General features: G+C 41.3%; 3 protein-coding genes across 5 annotated transcripts in view; 1 reads left to right on the plus strand and 2 right to left on the minus strand.

Moving 5' to 3' along the window:
• Window positions 1–903: 903 nt before the first annotated feature.
• Window positions 904–4324, minus strand: LOC105564605 (D-aspartate oxidase). The gene is made up of 8 exons (XM_012017094.1): window positions 4181–4324; window positions 3395–3722; window positions 2970–3182; window positions 2577–2802; window positions 1577–1644; window positions 1388–1505; window positions 1199–1300; window positions 904–1056 (listed from the first exon to the last, which is right to left on the minus strand). The coding sequence occupies exons 2-8, from the start codon at window positions 3577–3579 to the stop codon at window positions 940–942; spliced, it is 1029 nt and encodes a 342-aa protein (XP_011872484.1). The 5' UTR covers window positions 3580–3722; window positions 4181–4324; the 3' UTR covers window positions 904–939.
• Window positions 4325–8915: 4591 nt separating this feature from the next.
• LOC105564606 (nucleoporin SEH1) lies at window positions 8916–12152 on the plus strand. The gene is made up of 6 exons (XM_012017095.1): window positions 8916–9257; window positions 9422–9578; window positions 9669–9930; window positions 10095–10328; window positions 10416–10703; window positions 11639–12152. Exons 1-6 carry the CDS (start codon window positions 9147–9149, stop codon window positions 11802–11804), a joined length of 1218 nt encoding a protein of 405 aa, XP_011872485.1. The 5' UTR covers window positions 8916–9146; the 3' UTR covers window positions 11805–12152.
• A 5060-nt stretch (window positions 12153–17212) lies between these two features.
• The window catches only part of LOC105564607 (hemicentin-2), a 215293-nt gene continuing 210959 nt past the window's right edge, over window positions 17213–21546 (minus strand). For all 3 annotated transcript variants that reach the window (XM_012017096.1, XM_012017097.1, XM_012017098.1), the window contains 3 exons: window positions 20276–20602; window positions 19447–19637; window positions 17213–18780 (listed from right to left, as the gene is read on the minus strand). In XM_012017096.1, coding sequence (XP_011872486.1) covers window positions 18502–18780; window positions 19447–19637; window positions 20276–20602 — 797 coding nt within the window. In that variant the 3' untranslated portion in view covers window positions 17213–18501. The remainder of the gene's footprint in view (window positions 18781–19446; window positions 19638–20275; window positions 20603–21546) is intronic.

Genomic DNA, 21546 nt, shown 5'->3' on the forward strand with positions numbered 1-21546 from the left:
AATATTTTTTAATTTTATAGTAAATTTTACTAGTAAAATGTATGGTAAAATTAAAAAATATTCTTATAAAGTTGTTCAAAATGCCATGTTGTCCCACAATTGCATAATTTTCAGGGTGAATTTTATGAAAAAAATTCTCTCCGTGTGCTAAATATTAAAGGTACAGTATAGCACGTTCCTCTACAAAGAACGTGAAGAACTTTTGGAGAAGAAATATAGATTGAAATTTATCAAACGTATGATTTATATATGAACTAGACACTTTTATATATTGACGGGCGTACCTGTCGATCTTCCTGTTTAATTTTGGCAACGGTAAAACGTTAGGTGCTGTCGCGAATGGAAACTCGTGAGGCCAATATAACTTGTACTGCGACTGGAGGGACACGCGTCACCAACGTCTAGGCTTTACGCGACTACTGCGGCATGGTCGACATGTAAGGTATCTCGGTAAGTTAGTTTGGTGCTTTAATTACAACCCGACGACCATATTTAGAAATTGTACAATTACGGAAGTGATCACGACACGAAACTTTAAATAGGTTGGTGCGCCCCGCGCAGATCGAACGCTCGCGCGTTTACGTTCGTTTTCTTGACGTTTAATTATGTTTCACGACTTTTTGCCGTTGTTATGCGAAACAGGCAGGTCTAAAGTAAGAATTACAAAAGTATCGATCAAGCGTCAAACGGATACAAGCGGTGAGGATCGAGAGAAGAGTTCTCGACAGTAACACTCGTTCGGTGAAACAATTTGGATTTTATTTTAAATCTAAAATTTCGCCCGTAAGAATTAAATAAGAAGAAAAAAATAGAAAATTATTTTTAACGATACAATCTTCCTCGGGTGATATAAAAGGCAAGAATCGAGCAAGGTTAAACGCCCCGCAACGATGCGGGTAAAAATGTACGAAGGCTAAAAAGTTTATTATGTCCCTGAAGTTACAGTTTGGAGTTTAATTCGGGTACTTTCGAGTTTCTTATCATCTCCACGACGTCCATGGCGCACCCCCAGCTCAGCGTCACGCCACTTCCGCCGTGGCCGTAATTGTGTATCACCTGAAATATAAAGCACGAAACAAGCGTTATAGGAAGCAACCGTAAAGTTTAGCCGCTCGAATAATGATGCATTAAAGTTCAGCTCGGAATATATATATGCTCTCGCTGTATAGTTAACGTATAATATCTCATGGCAATTTACCTTGAACTCTTTTCCCATAGGCGAGCTGAGACTCTCGCACTCCAAACGAACTCGCGGTCGCCCTGGTCGGAGGCCCACCCAAGCGCGCATTATTTCACTTGCCTGCGAACGGGAATTACAATCGCCATTTATTCTGGGAAATTGTCAGTCTTTCCTTAATTTAAATTTACGCCGAGTATCTCGGGGAACCTTTAGAGACGGCATTATGCGGCAGCACCCATCATAAATATGTTTCGAATCTTCCTCTCGTACGGAGCGATCGAAGTCTCCTTCTTGGTGCGTGCCGCCTATTACAACGCTGTGGATGCTATGGGCAGATATTACAAAGTAGTAAACGTCGCTGCCAATAAATATGCATTATTAATGCTGTATACGTACTTAGGGATGATGTAATTGCAGGCGTCATCGTCCACCAAAATACAGTGCATCGCCCAAGGTGCTTTCACCTTAAATAAATATCCCTAAGTTAGCTCTCTTTACTTCTCGGCAAAGAAATATTTTAAGAATGACATATTAAACACACGGTGAAAATAGCAGAACAGAGAACATTGTCCATTTTCAGTGGGAGAGATTAGCATTTAAGCGACAGCGTTAAAATATTTTTAAGTTCGTATACATTGAATATATAAACGAATAAGAATTACTCTACAACTACACTGAGAAAAATTTCCATCGCAGGGGTGGTCCACAAAGGGCGAGGGAAATGAAATGTCTATCGTAACGGACACGAGGTATCAAGATGGCAATACTTGAGAGTCTCGAAAATTCCAAGCATTTTTCAGCGTTTCCAAGAATTTTTCAGCATTTCGAAGAATTTTTACGTAAATATTCGTAAACACATATCAAATAAACATTCATATATACATATCAAATAGTCATAACTTTAATATTTATCGGAAATTAATACCTAGAATCGGAAAATAGAAATTACTGCAATAGTTAACGCCATATAATGCCTCATGATGTTACAATAGACACTAAATATCTAATACCAAGATGGCCGCGACGATAGATTCTCCTCACCCTTCACAGCCAACTCCCCGGCGTCCACAAGGGCATTTTACGTTTCGACCAGCTATTTCCTACACTGAGAAAAATGTCCGATTAAATACAATCGATTAATCCAATTACATAATAACAAACGGATATATCCAATTAAATTGTATATCCGAGGAAAAATATTTTATCGGTAACTGCAATTTTATAGAATAAATTTCATCGAATATATCTATAATTTATTCGAAAAACTTAATAAGAAAAACCGTTGATTAATTTTTCCTTGAAAACGCTACTTAATCGATTCATCCAATGAAAATTTTTCTCATTAAATCTGTCTGAAAAGACGGAGATATGCGATGTAAATTGGAGAGTCAGTTACCCTGTACACCTGACCTCTGATAGGCGTCATTGCTTTATCCGCGACGAGTTCTCGTGCACCGAGCCCGCTGCAGTTTATTATTAAGTCATATCCTTCTTCGGCTAATTGGTGCAACATTTTAATATTTCTTCTCTCCACTTTTCCGCCCAAGGCAACGAACTTTTCCATGAGCCACGGTAGTAGCAGAACCGGTTCGGCGGTATAAGTTATAAAATGCCAACCTTGTCTGAAATCAATTAACTTTAAACCTTGGTAAACGATCAAACGAGAGAAACAGCGATAACCACAAGCGGTAATTAAAAGAATAAGGCAATTTGTTCAGATTTTGTATTCATAATAATTACTATTTATTTATATCATTGAATCTTTTAAGATATAATGCTGAAAACGTACCTGTAATTAGACTTGTGTTCTTCGTTCAAGCGTTGTAATTGTTGGTCACTTATTTTTTGGAAGCCATAGACGAGTTTCGCCCAGAATGGCTCGGCGCCGTCCTCGTAATCGCTGTTGACGCGAGTTACAGGCAGCAGGGAGACACCCGTTTCCGATGATAATCCGGCTTTCCACAATTGTTCGAGCCACTTATGTGTACTGCCAGCCCATCGACTGGCATAACACCATGCGATTAATTATTGTATTATTTATTGACTGTACTAAATGGCCCATTATCTGATCTATATTTACGATACGTGAAAGCAGTCAACATGAAGGAAACTCGATGTTAGTGTATTTTTCTTCGAAAGGAGAAATTTTCTTTTACATGAACCTCATTTAACGCGCGATTTCACTTTTATTTCCTACAGCTGCAATCAACTTACCTTATGTCCTCGGCAGGTGTGTCGCTGAGGAGAAAAGGACCCCATAAGCCGGCACTTCCGTCGCCAGTGGTATCAGGTGAAAATACGTCGGCGAAAATCTTTACATCGTAGCTCGGGAAGGAACTTTTCACCGCGAACGCGCTCGTTACTCCTATTACACCAGCGCCTATGACGGCCACGCGCATTTTCTTTGATCTTTCAACGAATTTGTATTGTCGTAGACCGGTGAGACACCGATTTCGATAGATCCCGCCTCTCTGAGATTAATACGGGTAGTATCCTCGATGATATAGATTGCGATACGTGACAAAATAATATCTGTGTTTATCTATGTGATAACGGAGATTATAACTATTTACGCGCAAGTCGAAGCCGTATTTACCTGTTGGTATACCAAGGCTTGTTACAAATTAGCTTAAGCTTCTCAAACTCGAGGATTTCCGCAAGGATTCAACAAATGTGGAGTATAATAAGTCTAGCTTTATCAATTTAAACTAAAGATACGTTAGTACGGTCAGAGGAAATTACAGAAAATTACAAAATGGCGAGAGAAAAAACTTATTCTTTAAACAGAGTAAAATATAATGATTTTGTGAGATATTTTTATTTTGGATAATTAGCTGGTCGTTATATTTGTGAGACGTTAACTTCATTGTTATATATTATTATTATTCGCTCAATATGCTTTGTCACGCGACTATCACGTTCGGTTTTTCTCCTATTTTTTTTTCAAATTTATACGTATAACACGTTTGGAAAAAGTTAACAATTGAAAATTGAACTTACCAAAAACTTAAAGCGACTTTCTCCCTCTTGCCTCTCTGTCGCGCGATCACACGAGAGACGCGACTCGTTCTTGACATGAGGAAAAACGTCACCGCGCGAGCGAAATTAATTGCGAATTCGCTCTCGGCGAGTTCCTCGCGCAAATTGTCGTCGCGTTGCTATCGAGATACATTGACAGTACGTAGAAATAAATGTAACGGGGTCGCAGAGATGGATAACCTCGGTGAATCGGCAGAAGATTTCTTCGATGCTGCGAACGCGTCACTGACGTGACTCTTTGGTGCGAGCGGACGTGTCTCCGCTTTATTGAATGGCATTTGACGAACAACGAGATGCTCACCGTAATCACGGCAATTACACATCGTCGCTATCGTTCGCGTCCCAAGTTTGCAAATAAAATATACAATCGCCGAGTATTCTTCTCCTGGCCTCGCAAGTGGTGCGAATGGAAGAGACAATGTAATCTATAATCCTCGAACGCACCTAACTTAATATTTGAATATTTAAGTATTTACATGTCGTGCGGCTTGTAAGCGAAACTCCTATATTTTCGTCACGTGGAATTGGTATACATTCACGACACCGCATATTCCTAGCATAATGCCTCTCGTAACGACACGGCTGTGTTATGCTGGGATATGGGAGCCGCAAAAATCAAACGCAAAGTGCCCTCCCGATCGATCAGCAGATGATCCTGTCGCACCGTACTGTTGATAAACGGAGCATAATACTTTCAATGGCATTTTACAAAGTTCTTACACTCCGTTTACCGACAGCACAACGCGCATATTTCACAAAAAGGCTGTTGAGTTATACACTTAATCCCAAATCCGAGGATTTAATATGGTCGCCATTTCATTTGCGAAGATCTCTTCACAGGAAATTCTACTTGCTTCACAAATCACCAAGTCAGACGGCGTGATTGGATAACATTTGTATAACAGAGCATTATTTATGATATATTTCACAGCCACTACTTTTAATTCTGAAATATATATTATTCAAGAATCATATTATTTAATTACATATAATTTAGAGAGTATTTAATTAATAAAGCATAGCTAATAATTAATATTTTAATTTTTTATTTAATAATTCTGTCAATGCATTTATTTTTTTGTTTGACGCATAAGTGAGCTTTATTGTCATCTATTATTTCTGATCTTTTAGAACGTTCACTGTTGGAAGGTATTTTAATGTTACATTCGCTTCAATCCCACAGTTATTTTTTACGTATGCGTATATAAAATAAAATAATTTTTTCCAATACTCTCTGACACATTGTATCACTCTCGTTGATACCGCGACTCTAAAGATCGCGCTTTGTGCAACATTTTTATGATTAAGTTCTGATTAACCGATGACACGGGAAACGTCACTCAATTTTCGTTTTTTACATAGTGTTTTTTTTTTAGACAGAGAAATTTCAGTCCGACATTTCGCAGCTCAATCTCGGCACTGGCTTGAAGGCGCGAAGTATCACCGTATCTTACACACAAGACGACTGACTGGAGTTTCTTGATGACACCCCACGATATGGAGTATTTATTTACACCGTATGCAAGTACCCTAGACATAATATGGCCCGGAAATGCGATAAAGGGTATAGATGGCAGCGATGTAAAGAATCGATGCGCAAGCCATTCTTCCTGACGCATTGTTGCAAGGATTTTATTTTATTTTCGTTTGCTTAACCGGTGCTTCTTTCATTCTTACACATTCGTTTCCACAAGCTTAACAAAATTAACGGAAAGCGATATATGTGGCATTTCATGTTATAAATTTGGCATAAGCTTAATACACTGAGAACATTATCCATCGGATAAACCAATTAAATAGTGTTTCCGATGGTTAATTTTTCCGATTAAATTACGTACATAAAATGCAGTTACCGATGAAATTTGACCGAAAAACCGATCATATTTTTCACTACTTTCAATTCTGAAATATATGTTCTTCAAGAATCATATTCTTTAATTACATATAATTTAGAGAGTAGTATTTAATTAATACAGAATGAATGGCTAATAATTAATATTTTAATTTTTTATTTAATAACTCTATCAATGCATTTATTTTTTGTTTGACGCATAAGTGAGCTTTATTGTTATCTATTATTTCTGATCTTTTAGAACGTTTACTGTTAGAAGATATTTTAATGTTACATTTGCTTCAATTCGGTTATATTCGATAATATTTAATCGGACATTTTTCTCAGCGTAGAGGCAACGACTGATTGATGAATTTTTTAAATGCATATCTTACTCGCTTGATACTTAACGTCTTGTCATTTCAACTTCTTTCGAGGAGTCAACAAAATTATTTATTATTATTGTTTTTAATATTATTGCCGTTGCAAAATTTCTCCGAATTACAATAATATTAGGGAAAAAAGATAGCAAATATATTGAATTCAGAGTGTGTAGTGCTCTCTCTTTATATTATTATACAAATAAATGTAATAATTGTTACCTGCACGGGAATCACCTGATAATCACTCTAGCAATGCGATAATAATGCGACTCGCTCGGCGTTATTACCGAGGCGAGATCCGCGAAAATATCCGGCCATTATCGCGATACACCTGATCGCACTCGCTGCCGGGGTGGCCGAGGAATACGTTTGCAGCTATAATTGCACAAGAGCGAGTTAGTCTCGGATAACGGACACCATACGAACGGGTCAAAGTGTTATCCGAAACCGCCTTCGGCCTTACACATGACTTTTGCATCGCTTTGCAACGCCAACTGCCCTGGAGAATCGTTTAACACGTAACGTTTAACGTAATTGTCATTAATTAACAGTAGAACGGTCATTCGCCCCTGCATCCTTATTCGTAATTGAAGAAAAGAAAAAGTGCATCGTAATTGAAATCGAGTATTTTGCGACTTCTTTCTTTTCTAATGTCTAATTAATATAAGTGGTGCGGATGGAAGAGACAATGAGATATAAGGACCTCCAATAAAATTAACAAGTAATTATAATTAATATATATTTAATCTAAAGATCGAAACTTTGATTGTAAAGTCATGACTCCGGAAAAAGTTCAAGCTAAAAAGGAAACGAAAATGAATGTACTCGAAGGAAGCTGCGTTATATATTTTTTATTTTATTTATTTTTAAAATCGCGGTAGCATTGCGACGCCAAGTACGTAAAAAGCAAAACAAGGGCCGACCGATAAGAGTCACTGCATGATGACGTCAAAGCGCTACCAAGTAGCTTATGCAGACTTTTTTACGTCAGATAAACTTTTCGATTAAGATATCTCGGTAAGCAAGACCATAATAAAGAATCTAACGGTGTGCTTTTATAACTCAGCCAGCACCAAAGTAACAGTTACGTAACATAAATATAAATGTAACATAACGCATGTCTGTTATATTACATCTGCATTGATATTATGTAATTGTTACTTCGGTGTTTGCTGGGAAGTTAATGTGGATGCAAGCTTTCGATTAGAAGGAATATTAACAAGACAAATAATTGCAACCTGAGAGCTGCGTTCGGTATTGCAAATCTGAGACGTGTTCTCATGTGTTCGAGCAAGCGAGAGAAGAATGAGATGGAAAGGAAAAAACACGCCGGACGCCTTCAGAGTTCAGATGTGCGATACCGCCCTAGTAGCACAATATATTGGCGCAATATTGGGAAATAAAAAAAAATGTAAATCTAGTATTCCCAATATTGGTACAATATTGTAAGACGCCTTTTCTTATTTCGCCAATACTGGTCTAATATCGCATCGATATTAGATCTGCAATATTTAATGCAGTGCATTGTTGCACTGTAATAAAATATTTTGTTACAATTTCTCACACAACAATGTAAATTGCATAAACGCGATGTATCTCCCAGATAGCACAAAGATGAACATAAGTTCATAGAGAATTCATTTTAAAGAAAACATACAGAATTAGAAAAATGAACATCTGAAGAATTCTTGAAGAATTAGTCTCAATCAGTTCGTCTTGAAGTTCATTATAATGAATACTTGTGAATACAATGAATAAATACTTCGCGATTCAGTACTGTGAATACTTTACGAATTTATAAGGAATTATTTGTCATGCGCGAGTATCCGCTAACCGCCATCCGGACGTTCTTGTGCAGCGTGTTACCACGTGCAATATTTTGTGTGCGTAACGTTATGTGCAATTAATTTTGTGCAATAGTTCTATTGTGTAAAAGAAAGAATCGAACGACGAGAACCGAAACGGAAGAATCATCCGATTGTCAATGAGCTTCGGTTGAGAGCATCTCACTGTTGAGTGAGAAATTATAATAATGGTGTAATGTTACTGCATATTAGATGTGTACATACATTGGGTAAATATTTTGTAATCCTCTTTGTTCTAACACTATTCCCCTTGAATTCATAAAGTTTACATTTATTGAAATTCGAGATGAATACTTTAAGAAGTTGTGAGGAAAACGATTTATGGTGCATGTAACTTCCTCTGTCACTCTTATTGTATTCTTCTATGAATTCCTAAAGAATTACAATTCAGAAAAAAGAAAACTTAAAGAATACTTTGTGAATTCAGTGTGCTATCTGGGCTGATGCTCGGTGTTTGCTGGGTCAGAAGATGGACGACATGAGAATCCGATGGGATAAGATAAATGAAACAATCGTTCGGACTTTGTATTATTCGGAAAGAGAAGAACCAGAGACAATTTACATTGTTGAGTGAGAAATTGTGTATAAATGCAATGTATAACTGATGCATGGGTGAGTAGTTGGGACATGAACCATAGCGTGGACACTGTTACCATTACCGAGCGTAACGGACGTAGTTGACGTCTGCTCTCCCAGAGGACGCGTTGGTGTTCGAAGCGCGCCGCCGGCCGCGCAACCATCATCCAGCCAACGCGAAGCGCACCGTGTCATAACCTTTGGCGCGTGGCGCGTTAAGTAAACAACTATTCGCACGAGTGTGTATCCACCTGGCGTTTATTACGCTCGAGATGTACGAGGCGCACAGCATCAATGCGGAGCACAAGGATCTCATACACGATATCGCCTACGATTACTATGGGGAACGGATGGCGACATGCTCCAGCGATCAGTTTGTCAAGGTACGGGCGAGCGAAGGGATGACGATTCTTGGTTTACTCGCGCGCTCAATCGTCGCCGGATACGCGAGTATCACTTATATAATCTTGAATTAATTAACTACGCGAGTTCGCTTGTTAATACACGGTTACTTGTGGAATATTACAGGTGTAATGATACATTGCAGGTCTGGGACGAGGACGAGCATGGAAATTGGCACTTAACCGCTTCCTGGAAGGCCCACAGCGGATCGGTATGGAAGGTCACGTGGGCACATCCGGAATTCGGTCAGGTTCTCGCTACATGTTCATTCGATCGCACCGCTGCTGTTTGGGAGGAGATCGGTACGGCGGAGAGATTGTCGTAATTTTCTCTTTCTAAGCCCAACGGTGGTACGTTCCACTATTTCCCACGTCTCCTCTCTTATTCGACAGTGGGCGAGGGCTCGGGGCCGGAGGCACGCGGCAGTAAGCATTGGATTAAAAGAACAAACTTGGTTGACTCGCGCACCTCGGTCACGGATGTCAAGTTTGCACCGAAGACCCTGGGCCTTCTGCTGGCCACTTGTAGCGCGGATGGATTCATTCGGATATACGAGGCACCGGATATCATGAATTTGAGCCAGTGGACGTTACAACACGACATCAACTGCAAGCTTTCGTGCAGTTGTCTCACGTGGAATCCATCTCTCTCGAGGTAAGTGTGCTCGTGCCTTCTTTTGTCTCATCCTATTATTTTTTTAAATTTTACTTATTGGTATAAAAGAACAATTGGTATGAAATAACGATTGATCGCACGGTGAGTAAGAAACTGAATATTTGAATATGTTTGTACTAACATTTGACAAAAATATATCTTAGATTACACCCGCCTATGATAGCAGTCGGCAGCGACGACCCGAATCCTACGCTTGGGGCCAAAATCTTTATCTACGAATATTCCGAGAATAGTAGGCGTTGGGTGAAGGCCGAGACGTTGTCGAGCATTACGGACGCCGTTTACGATATTGCGTTTGCTCCTAATCTAGGCAGAAATTTCCACACACTGGCCATAGCCACGAAGGACGTGCGAATAGTCACTTTGAAACCGACGGAGTAAGTACAACCACTCGGGACTGCATAAAGAAGTACAGGCTAGTTGAAAGGTACGCTGTTTTGAGAGGTATGCCATTTTGCTTGCAGCGAGAGTACGCAGACCGGTGTGTCGCATTTCGAAACGAATGTAGTCGCGCAGTTCGACGATCATTACTGCACAGTCTGGCGTGTCAGCTGGAACTGCATGGGAACGATTTTAGCAAGTTCCGGCGACGACGGTTGCGTCCGATTGTGGAAAGACAATTTCATTAACCGCTGGAAATGCATCTCTGTTCTTAAGGGAGACGGTATTCCAGCACAGGGTGCCGAAACTCCCATTGTAGCGACTCCGCCGAGTTCGTCTACACCAGCTCAACAGATACCGTCTACCACCAGGTACTACAAACTGGGTACCATCAGTCATCCAAGTCAAGTACCTTGGCATTAGAGGACCTAATCAATTTCTAGAATAGACAATCGTGAATTATTTTGTGTTTATTAACATGCCAGTTTCTACCAGATAGAAAATACGAAGGGTACAATCATTATCATAAAAATTGTGACTCACCTACGTGATTCACTTGTTCTCCATCCAACCTTATTGTTTTATTTTATGTTTACAATTTTTATGTTGCTATAACCATACCTTTAATATGGGATTTGTTTTTCTTAAGTACACAATCATATTTATATTGTGATAAATATTACCGTTATTGCTATACCATCACTTGCATTTTTATTGTAATTTTGTTTTATGCTAGAATTGCCTTTTTTATTTGATAAACAAACAAACAAAGTAATTTTCATTACTTCACATTGTTGTTTATCAATTTAAAAATGCTACGTTCAGCAAAGTAATTCGTGTAAGTTACAAGACACTAAAACCATTTTTGAGGATATGGGTGGAGGATATGAATAGGATATGAATAGGATGAGTATGTATTATTATAACAGGCTTCCGGAATAAATCTTCATAATACATACTCAAACTTTGAGAAATTATTTTTTCGTAAATTTATTATAAAATAAGTGGCGTTCAAAAGAGTTTGTAACACGTTTTTCATTAATAAATGCTGTTTCTGCGTCACGAATATCTTCATTTTCTCCTCCCTTGTTCTGTCAAAATGTATTATAGAAATTCTATACCGCAATCATTCTTTCCTCGGGAAAGAATTATTGCGCGTAGTAGAAATATTCTTGTTTTATTACCAAGTTTTGCGACGTCTCTTACAAATAGCATCATTTCAATTTCTTAAACCGGGGACTTGGCCCGCATTATCGGAGTGCGCAGTTTTCCTCATTCGCTTACTGTTAAATAATCTCTGTTTCAGGACCGTAAGCATAGCCATGGTCACTGCGGAGAAGCCAACCCCTACCATCGTGTGCAGTAACAAGTGGCAAGCGCCCGTTATAAAGGGACGCTTTAGTAAATCCGTATGGCTGGGTAATCCCAGCGAACCGACGCCACCGTTGCTGCCGATTATAGCAAAGAAATAATCTTGGGATCGTTTCCGATCTAAAATGTGATTCAGTATTATTTAGATTTAGAATAAGCGCGATGATGCATGTCGACTTTAATTTTAACGCGTTTGTGATATATATTGAAGGGATTCTTGAAGGAATCCATAAAAGTTTTTCCTGCGGAATTAAAATGCAAAATCGTTTATTATACAATCCTGCCACATTTGTTTTTTTTTGTTTTTTATAACGATCCTTTAATTACAACGTATTGATTATTTATATAGATTATTATTAGATTACTTGGATCTCTGGTTTGCGGAAACAATCTATTATTACGCTGTAGAAATTTCTGATAAATATATTTTTAAAAGTCTGATTAAAAAAGAAATTATTTAGCCATTTTATTTGATGTGCATATCGATCGCGCCCTTTATCCGAGGGCATCACTGATTTATCTTCTTCGCTTTTTTATCTTTTAATTCATTCTCATTTATTCATGCTGTGGAACAGCTCAATCTTTGCCGCATATTTTTCTATTAAAATATTCATGACGCCAATGCATGTATGCCATGTTTTTATCCACTGCGTGTATAAAACTTGCAGCGAACGAAGGTAGCCTCAAAGTAAGCTTCAGGTTGAAAAGGAGAATTCTTTGGATGCATTCAGATTGTTTTTTTTTATCGATGTATTTTACAACGCCGAAACCGTATAAAAGCTATAAAGAAATTACATGGATTTCCTGCTTTTACGCGAAAGACGAAGTACTTAAATTTTTTAACAATAGGGCGCCACATAATTAATGTCTTTTGAGTGAAAATACAGTGAGAGCTAATGGAATCATTGACCGAGCCGGTGAGAAAAAGCGCTCTGGATGTGTTGCAATATAATCTTGGCGCTTCTGGTTACGTAAGTTGTACCGTTTGACTGTTTGACATGCATATGTAACTAAGAACTTTTAATGAAAATGATCCTGAAACGATACAAAAGGCTCGTGTGTAAAAAAAACATTGTTTAAAGATTGATAATATAAAACATTAAAGAGACTCTACAAAGAAGCTGGTAAAAGCTTAAACAGTTCTTTCTCGAAATGCACGTCGAGTATTCTCTTTTTAGAAAACTTCCGTTACGCGAGTCGTTTACTTCGGGGAATACCGCGGAACTCATGAAGTTTTGCGAAAGGTGAGTGCCGTCGTAAATTATATGTGTCGTATCTCAGAGTTTTGTAATCGCGACTGCAATAATCTCCGAGTGATCTACCACACTCTGATGGACATTAAACACAATTCGCGACAGTTTAAAATATTAGAATACGATCATTTGAATGTAAATAAATAAGAAATCTTATTAATTTACATTGTAATTGCATGTGATCTCATCATATGTGTCTTATTTCAAACAGGATTACGTTCGACGAAAATAGTGATTATCAGAGATATCGTAATTGACGCGGTCTCGCTGCGCGTAGAAATGACACTTTTATAAAACAACACCGGTTCAACTTCCGATTACACAATTGAGGCAGCAATTGAAGAGAGTAACGTCTCTTAAATAATTTTTATCATTTTTCACAGAGAATGGAAAATATTATACGGGATGCCCGCGTGGATAACAATAACATGCTCGTGACAGGACTGTTTCTTGTCTACCCAACGTATTACGTTCACGTGTTAGAGGTACTTGAAACACTTTATCTCCACATTATACCGTAGAAATGTTAAACTAAGTTATCGCTCATTCGAATTGCAAGTCGTCGAATCGCGCGATCCTTCCTCTACGACCGCGGGTCTCGCGCTTTTGATCCGTCTACTCGACGCTATTTGTTTCCCGAAGCGAGAAATGGAAATAAGGCGCAGATTATTCTCTTGATAGGCGTGGGAAGATATCATTTATAAGCACTACGAGCTTATGTACGCCGCGGACGACGATGAATGTAAATTCGGAAAAGCAATTCCCCTGCCTTCGTATCATCACGTTCATCAAGTCGGTGGCCTGACGTGTAATGCGCGTGCATATCTGCATAAAAAAAAGAGAGAGATAGCGCATACATATATTGCACTTGCAGAGATTCTTCCCGGGGTGGTGCCACGTCTACACGACCCCGCCGACCTTAATAGGGGCGTTGGAAGCTCGCACGCTGGACGACATTCTAAAGCGAGTCTCAAACTGTCTAATAAAGGTGTACACGTTATGCGAGTACATCGCAAACGCGGCGCGTGAAAAGGTTCGCAATTTTGCAGGGATCCAAAGGAAGATGTAAAAGCATCCCCTTAAACGGCTCCCCCGTGCGCGCACGTCGGACAGAGGTTTGACGAGGCTTCAAAGACCCACGTTCGCGCGAGCGGGGCGGGCGAGAGGGGGATTCTGAATCCGAGATACCGAATGTATAAAGCTAAGAATTTCCTCCATTCTACCTCGCGACGCTGGTTTCATTCGATTTTACAGTCGATCGACGCTCAAGACGCGCTACGTAGCTTGGGAGACAAAGCGGCCCGGTATCTGCCCGAGAGCACGGTGCTCGAGTTTCTCTTGAACGTGAACGCGCCGGTGCTCAGGACCGTCGAGGAGCATTTGCGAATGTACTCCGATGCATCGCCAAGCGCGTTCTGGGACGGTAAGAGAATTACTCAGTAAGCAAAATATTAACTGTACACCGAGCGGTTTGTCAGCAGATTCCAGGCGGGTCCTTGCACCGGCGTCAATTTAAGCGTCGGAACCGCGCATCCCGCCGGAACCCGCCGACGTAATTTGACGGCGGAAATCGAGCAGAATCTGTCACTTCGTGATTATTTAAATGGACAATATAATGAAATGGAATAATTGTAAATTAATAAAACGATATATTTCATTTGATTAATCACGAAACGGCAAACCTTGCTCCGTTTCTCCCCATCAATCATATAATCATAGACAGGTGTATCATGTAATGATAGATTGATATCTGTCATTACATTTCATCCTACTTTTGCCGGAGTAGCGGACACACTTTGCAAAATCCGTCCTCGAAAAATTTGTGGTCGAGGGATGCGTCGTTACCTCGAGTTTCCGAAAGAAATAACGGATTCTGTAGTATTTATTGTCGGAGACACCGGGCTGGATCATAATTGATCCGCGCGAAGATCACCGCTGAGGAACACAATAATGCGCGCCGCGTGAATAAAAACGATTATTTATTTCAGAATATTTACAATATCAAAAAAACGTTCTGGTATGGGGTACATGAGATTCATGTGTGTGTGTGTGTGTGTGTGTCTGCGTGTGTGTGAAGATAGTCCTAAACTAAGTACATATACAAATCTTCAATGTCTCGCACAAGCGCGGCGGCTGGTCTCGGATCCGGTCTCGTTACTACGAGATACAAGCAGTGATGCGTACAGAACGGTGCAGCTACGCACTCTCTTATCTTTGAAAAAATTAAGAAAAAACAATCGATATTCTCTCTTGGCATAGGTATACGTCGTGTTTTCCACCGACACTTGAATCACATTGAAACGAGTACAGCCGACGTTGCCGAGATATCATGTTTTCGCTGAAGATCAACGATTCAACGCGCGACCGAGAAGTGTCCTCGCTCACGTTGATCTTCCGGTGCTGACCGTTTATCATTTTGCAGATAACAGTGTCTGGCCACCGCCTTGCGACATCATGCCTCGCGACGCGTTCGACGACCGCGGAGAGGCTTCCGGCCACACGAACAGCGAAGGACCGAACGCGCCCTGAAGACCACCTGTCGTCAGCAAGATGCGAAAAACCTGATGACCCGCCTCGCCTCATTTTCTCTTCTTCTTCCTTTCACCTCTCCTTGGATTCGATCAAACGTGCGGACAAAAATTGGAATTAATAAACATTTTCTCGGACGATCGTGTCTCGTTAGCAAAAAAAAAGAAATCCGTTATTTATTAACAAGTTGACGCGGTTTCTCTTCGCAGTATAGTGCGCGTATATAGTGATCACACGTACGAACAAAGTATAGAAAACTTTGGCAGTTTTGGATCTCCAGCTTTTATTGTACGTTTTTCGTTTTCTCCGTGACATCTCCCCGTCGTCGGACCGCAGAATCTCTATGTCGCAACGTTCTTTCATATTGCATACGGCTACAATCTCTATGTGTGCAAAAGTTATAACAAGGGGAGCGGGGGAGGGGGGAGAGCAGGGGGGGGGGGAAGAAACGCGCGTATCGACCGTGTTTCAACGATTACTAAAAATTCTCTTCGACAACATACACTCACAATGTTCCGACATCAATTCCATTAATGGCAGTAATAATAATAATCAACGATTCATCTCATTTTTTAAAATGTTAATAGATCTTCACGGGAGCGACGTATTAACGTAACGTCTAAGCGATCGGAGGAAACAACGTGTTCGCCCTAGAAATTCTCGTGATAGCTTTTTACGGCTCGCGTAGAACCTTCGACTCCGTCGTTTTCTACGTTTCCTTACACATCGAATAATACGCTAAGTAGCCCCGATAATCGCCCGTCGTTCCCCTCGGCGGAACGGATACGCGGACGCGTGCGCCTCGTTCGTGTGTAGGACCGTCTCCTTCTGCATATTCATTTGCAAGCACGTGTAACTGCGACGACGACGCGACTGCAAACAGTCACAACCTACATTCCCTTTATGGTCAATTTGCGCGAACTTGCGATCTGATAGACAAAATACCGTGCTGCTTCGACGAGACTTTCGGCCTCGGTAGCATAAAAATAGAACAGAAATCGCGACTTCGTTCGAAAATAAAACCCGCTCTAGAGGGACGGAAAATCATTTAATGCTTCATAATGAAAACGCGAGAGGGGCGATTTTCCAACGAAATTAAGTTAATTTTCGCCCTTTTCTAAACGCGAGAGAGCTCTGTCTCGAATTCCTGTTCCAGTTTTCTGAAGTAGATCGATACCGTTGCTTCAGCGAGCGTGGAATGCGCTGTAACGCCAGAAAAAATTATACAAACATTTCATTATGTAAATTAATTTACAATTACGTTATCGAGTTCTAGAACGATTAGATACACGTCGATCTTATTTAGGTACAATATGGGAACATCGAAAGACACATCTCTCTTCTTCTCTCGCCGCACGAAGTGCATTCTAATCCTCGACGTGAGTCCTTGCAGTCGCAGCAGGATCGTCGCGTGTTCGGTGCGCAATCCTATACGCGAAAAATCAATCTGTACCGATTGCGATCGAAGCAAAATACGGGTATTATCACGGGTATATTCGCGCGATAAAGGAGAGACCCTTAACGCGCGTCTCACGTAATAACAGCTGAGATGCATCGCCCAGTAATCGACTGCTCGATGTCAAGGGGAAGGCTACATGGTCAATTTTCATTTCACCTCTCACGGATTAGCAACCCGATAGCCGACTCTAATCGACGAGATTATCCCTGTATCGTACGGAGGATATGACGAGGCGCCCTTTCGACGAACCTTCGTTTCTCTTATTCTCTTTTTTTTCTCATTTTAAAGCTATATGATACAGAGAGGTCGGGAACCTCCGCCGAACGAAGTACCAACGAGATTCACAAGCGTCGAAACAGGCAGTAAGTTAAAAGTGCTATCGCAATTACTGTACCACATCTTTTTTTAGGGCGTAAATCGGGGGCGTCCTCTCCCTATATAGAGTAAGATTCAAGACTTTGAAAAAACAACGTTCATCATACTCGGTACATTTACTTCGAAGGAAGTCGTTACTTTATACATTGTACAAGAGATACTTAATATTACAGTGAAATCCAGAATCCTGCAGACTGAGATGAAAGCGCGACGGGAATTCTTTTCTCTCTCTCTTTCTCTCTTCTTCTTTCGTCTCATTTACTCCGCCGCTCTATGTACGCCTCGCGCTCGATTCCCGCGGATGGAGATACAAACGATATGTCTCTGACAACTTCGCCTCCCGTTCTCTCTCCCGTACCCGCGAGAGTCCCGCTACTACGCGTTTACGCGTTGTCAACGTTATAAATAATTACGCCGCGCGCGCGACGTGACGCGACGGTGATGACCATCCCCCTCAGTGTACGTTATTCTGGTCTGGCGCCTCCCCGACGACTTTAACGCATATACATATTTATACTTACATCGACTAGACAAATTGTACAGTGTTGTGTTCATAGTAAAAGTGGGAATAAATCGTTAATATACGCGACTCGTACAAAATATCTTCCGCGTCTCGAGGTATGTACAGGTGTATGCGCGACGAGCTCGCGATCTCGCGCACGCACATTTTCGTAAATTCACTCTCTACCACACGAGGTGTTCCGGTGGTGTGGTACCACCGGGGCTCGGTCACGAGGCTACGCACGAGATGAGAGAAGCCGGCAGAGCAGCCGGGTCGGGGATGTTCGTCGTTTTTCAGTGTAAAAAGGGCACTTGATTTAACAGAGAGACGCAAATCGTGACGCTTGTCATGGGGTAGAAACGTAAACCCGTCGAACTCGAACCGGCTCGCACGCTCAAAGCGTCTCGGACGGCACAGGCGTCGCAGGAACGTTTCAGTTTGGCAGAAGGAATCGTCCCTCTACGAATATGTCCGAAGGGAGACATCGTAATCTTCAGATCTAGATAACGATAATTGTCCAAACGTCTTTCGTCTTCCTAACAGACGCTCTGTGGACGTCTCCTAAACGTTTCCTGGACGCTCGTGTAGTCCGGGATCCGCGGCTATCTCGCGATTCACTACGGCGTGATTCACAGCAGCTCGCTCACGCTGCAGGTGCAGGCCCCGTGGTGGGTGTAGGGTCACACGGAGCTCTCCCTTTTGGCCATCACCACCGGCGTGCCTATCGTCGCGTCCTTCTGCGTCTGGACCGCTGGACAACACTGGCCGGGCACTCGTGTCTCGCAATCCTTCGTCGGCAGTGTACCGCTCGGACAAGTTCTGGTGACAACGCCCAGACCGGCGTACAACATCGGAGGACTCATTGTCATCGACATCGATTGGACGCTCTGGCTGGGCCAGTGTTGCCTGGGCAGGGTGCAAACGCCACTCTCATAGACATCGCCCACCATCGGCTGAAACTGAAACGTGTCACTCATCATTTCCGTCTATCAACAAATTGGCGCGGCCATATATTATAAAGGTAAAGTCATATGTTATTTAAAAGAGAGAATATCGAAGGCCGTTATCATTACTACGAAACGTATTTCTTTGTATCATTCAACGTGCACTCGTCCCTCGATTTACGCGGTCTCAGTTTTACGCAGTTAGAAAATATATCTTTCCATGGTATATTTTTGAAATTATTATGTATCAATAAGCCAAAAGTTTTTACTTGAATTTGTTACAATTATTACACCAGTCTGACCTCTTATATAGAGGAGCTTACCCGCACAAGTGATAACAAATTTACTTCTTTACTTTCATTATTATCGTTTTTGTGAAAATATGTGAGATAAATGTTTTTCCAACATACACGGGCTTTTCTCTTAGGTATTTATTTTTTGTACAGGCAGGCTCCATTTGCGATTCTCAACTGCGTAAAAAAAGAAACGACGCGGAACAAATACCTCGCGCAAATTGAGGGTAACAAGTGTAATTATTTAATCTAATCCTGAATCGTACAATCAATCCTCTCGATACGACACGATTGTTATCAATACAAGCCACCCTGTTATTTCGCTAAATATCTACGGGGTATTTGCATTGCGCAACATTTACATTATCGAATCCCCAATGGAACTTACGCTTTTGTGCTTTGTTGACAAGTTGGAGAACTCGTGCAGCGGCATGCCGTTACGGATCGTGCAGTAGCCGACGTAACTGCTGTGCCCGCTGATGGAAGTCACCGTCGAGTGCTCCAGAAGGCTCCTTGATGGTGACGTCTCGATCGTTGATACCAGACGTCTCTTCCTCAAGTATTCCGACGGTTCGTCACCTGCGCAAAAATTCACGATGGTTTTACAACCACCAAATTTCGCCACGGAGCTTTACGAGCGTATAAACGCGAACGAGGGAATTTCCGAAACAACCGCGTAAAACGTGCGGAAGCGCTCCATCGGTGAGATTTTCTTTCAATCTTGACAAGATAGTGTTCTCTTGGACACCTTGTAATTTACGTAAAATTTTATTTGCTACATCGTATATCGGGTTTTTAATTTCTGCGTTCTCCGCAGAAAAAATATACTTGTATTTGGAGAGACAATATGTATTTTCTCGGCATTTGTTAATTCTATCATACACGGAGAGCATTTTCTCTTGAAATTTACCCTGAAAATCGCGTAATCGTGGGACAACGTGGCATTTTGAGCAACTTTACGAGAGTTTTTTCAAAGTTTACCGTACATTTTACTAGTGAGTATAATCACTGGCGTATGGAAAAGTTTCAAAAAATTCATAAAATTCTTGGAAATGCCGCGTTGTCCCACGATTACGATTTTTTCAGGATAAATTTTAAAAGAAAATTCTCTCCGCGTACTTCCTTTACATTCGTCGTCGCGACGCGATTTCTAAGTTCACTTCCGTAGCTTTCGCAGCCGAACTCAAGATTAATATAGGAGTCGCGAAGACGCGAACCAGTGATCTGCTGTGGAATAATGTCAGGATTCTTCTCGTCGCTTTCGCTGAGATCGCCGCTGGTGTCCAGCTTCCTGAACGGGCTGCTGGGATGCTTCTCGTCCGCGAGCAAGCTGCACCCCTCCCGGAATCGCAGTTCCCTTTGTATGGGGACGGCCTTCGTCTGCTTCGCGTGATCCTCCATCTGCGACTTGTTCTGCTCCTCCACGTGCGTGTGCTGGATCCGTAGGACGACCATCACTATGACCGCGACGATAATGAGGGCCATCACAACGCCTATCGTCACGCTCAGCATCGGCGTTAGATTGTCATGCTGTCTTGGTCGTTCTGCAAAGCGGCCGCAGTCAAAGAATCGCGAGTCAGAAGTAATCGATATCCAGTCGAAACGGTATTATCACGTAATAACCATTTCGAACTGATATATAGAAATGGCGTTATCGCGTCGTCTAATTGAGACGGTATTATCGCGTCGTCTAGCCGAGATGGTATTATCGCGCATTTTCAACTACATCACGTCGTCTAGTCGTGCATTAGCGCTGAATTATAACTATTTTAAACAGCTTTCGATCGCGTCGACGCAAATGACATTCTCTTGAATGAAAAACGCTTTTAAGCACTTTTAAAGTCCGGACGTGGCATCGGATTTTTTAACGAATTACGTGATACAATAACATTATAACAGTTTGATGCTACACGAAATGTTAATAACGTAATGGGCACGGTTTTCATGAAAACATAAAAGGTGCATGACACAGGTGTCACGCTCGACTTGTTTGCATATCCCGTCGAAACGCGAACGAGTAATGCCCCAAATACAGCGAGGGGCGCATTTTATTTTAATCGAGATATAAAGCGGGATCCCAGACCCCGGTGGTGGACGAATTAAAAATTACGATAACAATCGCATCGGGCAAACAACGGGGGAAATTGTCCGGCGGTATTAAATCGACAATTCCTGACCCGATTTTTCGCGTCGGGTCATAAAAGCGCCGGGAGCTTTTTACGCGGCTCGCTCGACGAATTAATATTGAGTCGATAGCTTTTCATCAATTCGGCCAATTGGCAGCGGCTCTTCGCCGACGTGGATTTTTCGCGGTAATTATCTAAATCTCGCGCAGTCTCTTGAAACTAGTGTGTCGCGTGACGTCGAACGCACATGGCTGTTCCATTAAGAAGAGAGAACATTTTTGAGAAGATTAAAAGAAATCGGATCTATAAAATCCGCTTGAATTTCGATAATTTACAGTGTTGTTGCACGATGCTTCGTCGAT

The sequence above is a fragment of the Vollenhovia emeryi genome, unplaced genomic scaffold, assembly GCF_000949405.1.
Source record: "Vollenhovia emeryi isolate VEMERY1.0 unplaced genomic scaffold, V.emery_V1.0 DF939161.1, whole genome shotgun sequence".
In the NCBI taxonomy this organism is placed as follows: domain Eukaryota; kingdom Metazoa; phylum Arthropoda; class Insecta; order Hymenoptera; family Formicidae; genus Vollenhovia; species Vollenhovia emeryi.

Coding starts and splice junctions, on each gene's coding strand:
- LOC105564605 (XM_012017094.1), bottom strand. CDS start 3,579: ATGCGCGTGGCCGTCATAGGCGCTGGTGTAATAGGAGTAACGAGCGCG. Junction 3,183..3,394: donor ACACCTGCCGAGGACATAAG/GTAAGTTGATTG, acceptor GTGTTATGCCAG/TCGATGGGCTGGCAGTACAC. Junction 1,057..1,198: donor CTATGGGAAAAGAGTTCAAG/GTAAATTGCCAT, acceptor TTTATATTTCAG/GTGATACACAATTACGGCCA.
- LOC105564606 (XM_012017095.1), top strand. CDS start 9,147: ATGTACGAGGCGCACAGCATCAATGCGGAGCACAAGGATCTCATACAC. Junction 9,258..9,421: donor CCAGCGATCAGTTTGTCAAG/GTACGGGCGAGC, acceptor GATACATTGCAG/GTCTGGGACGAGGACGAGCA. Junction 9,931..10,094: donor TGGAATCCATCTCTCTCGAG/GTAAGTGTGCTC, acceptor AATATATCTTAG/ATTACACCCGCCTATGATAG.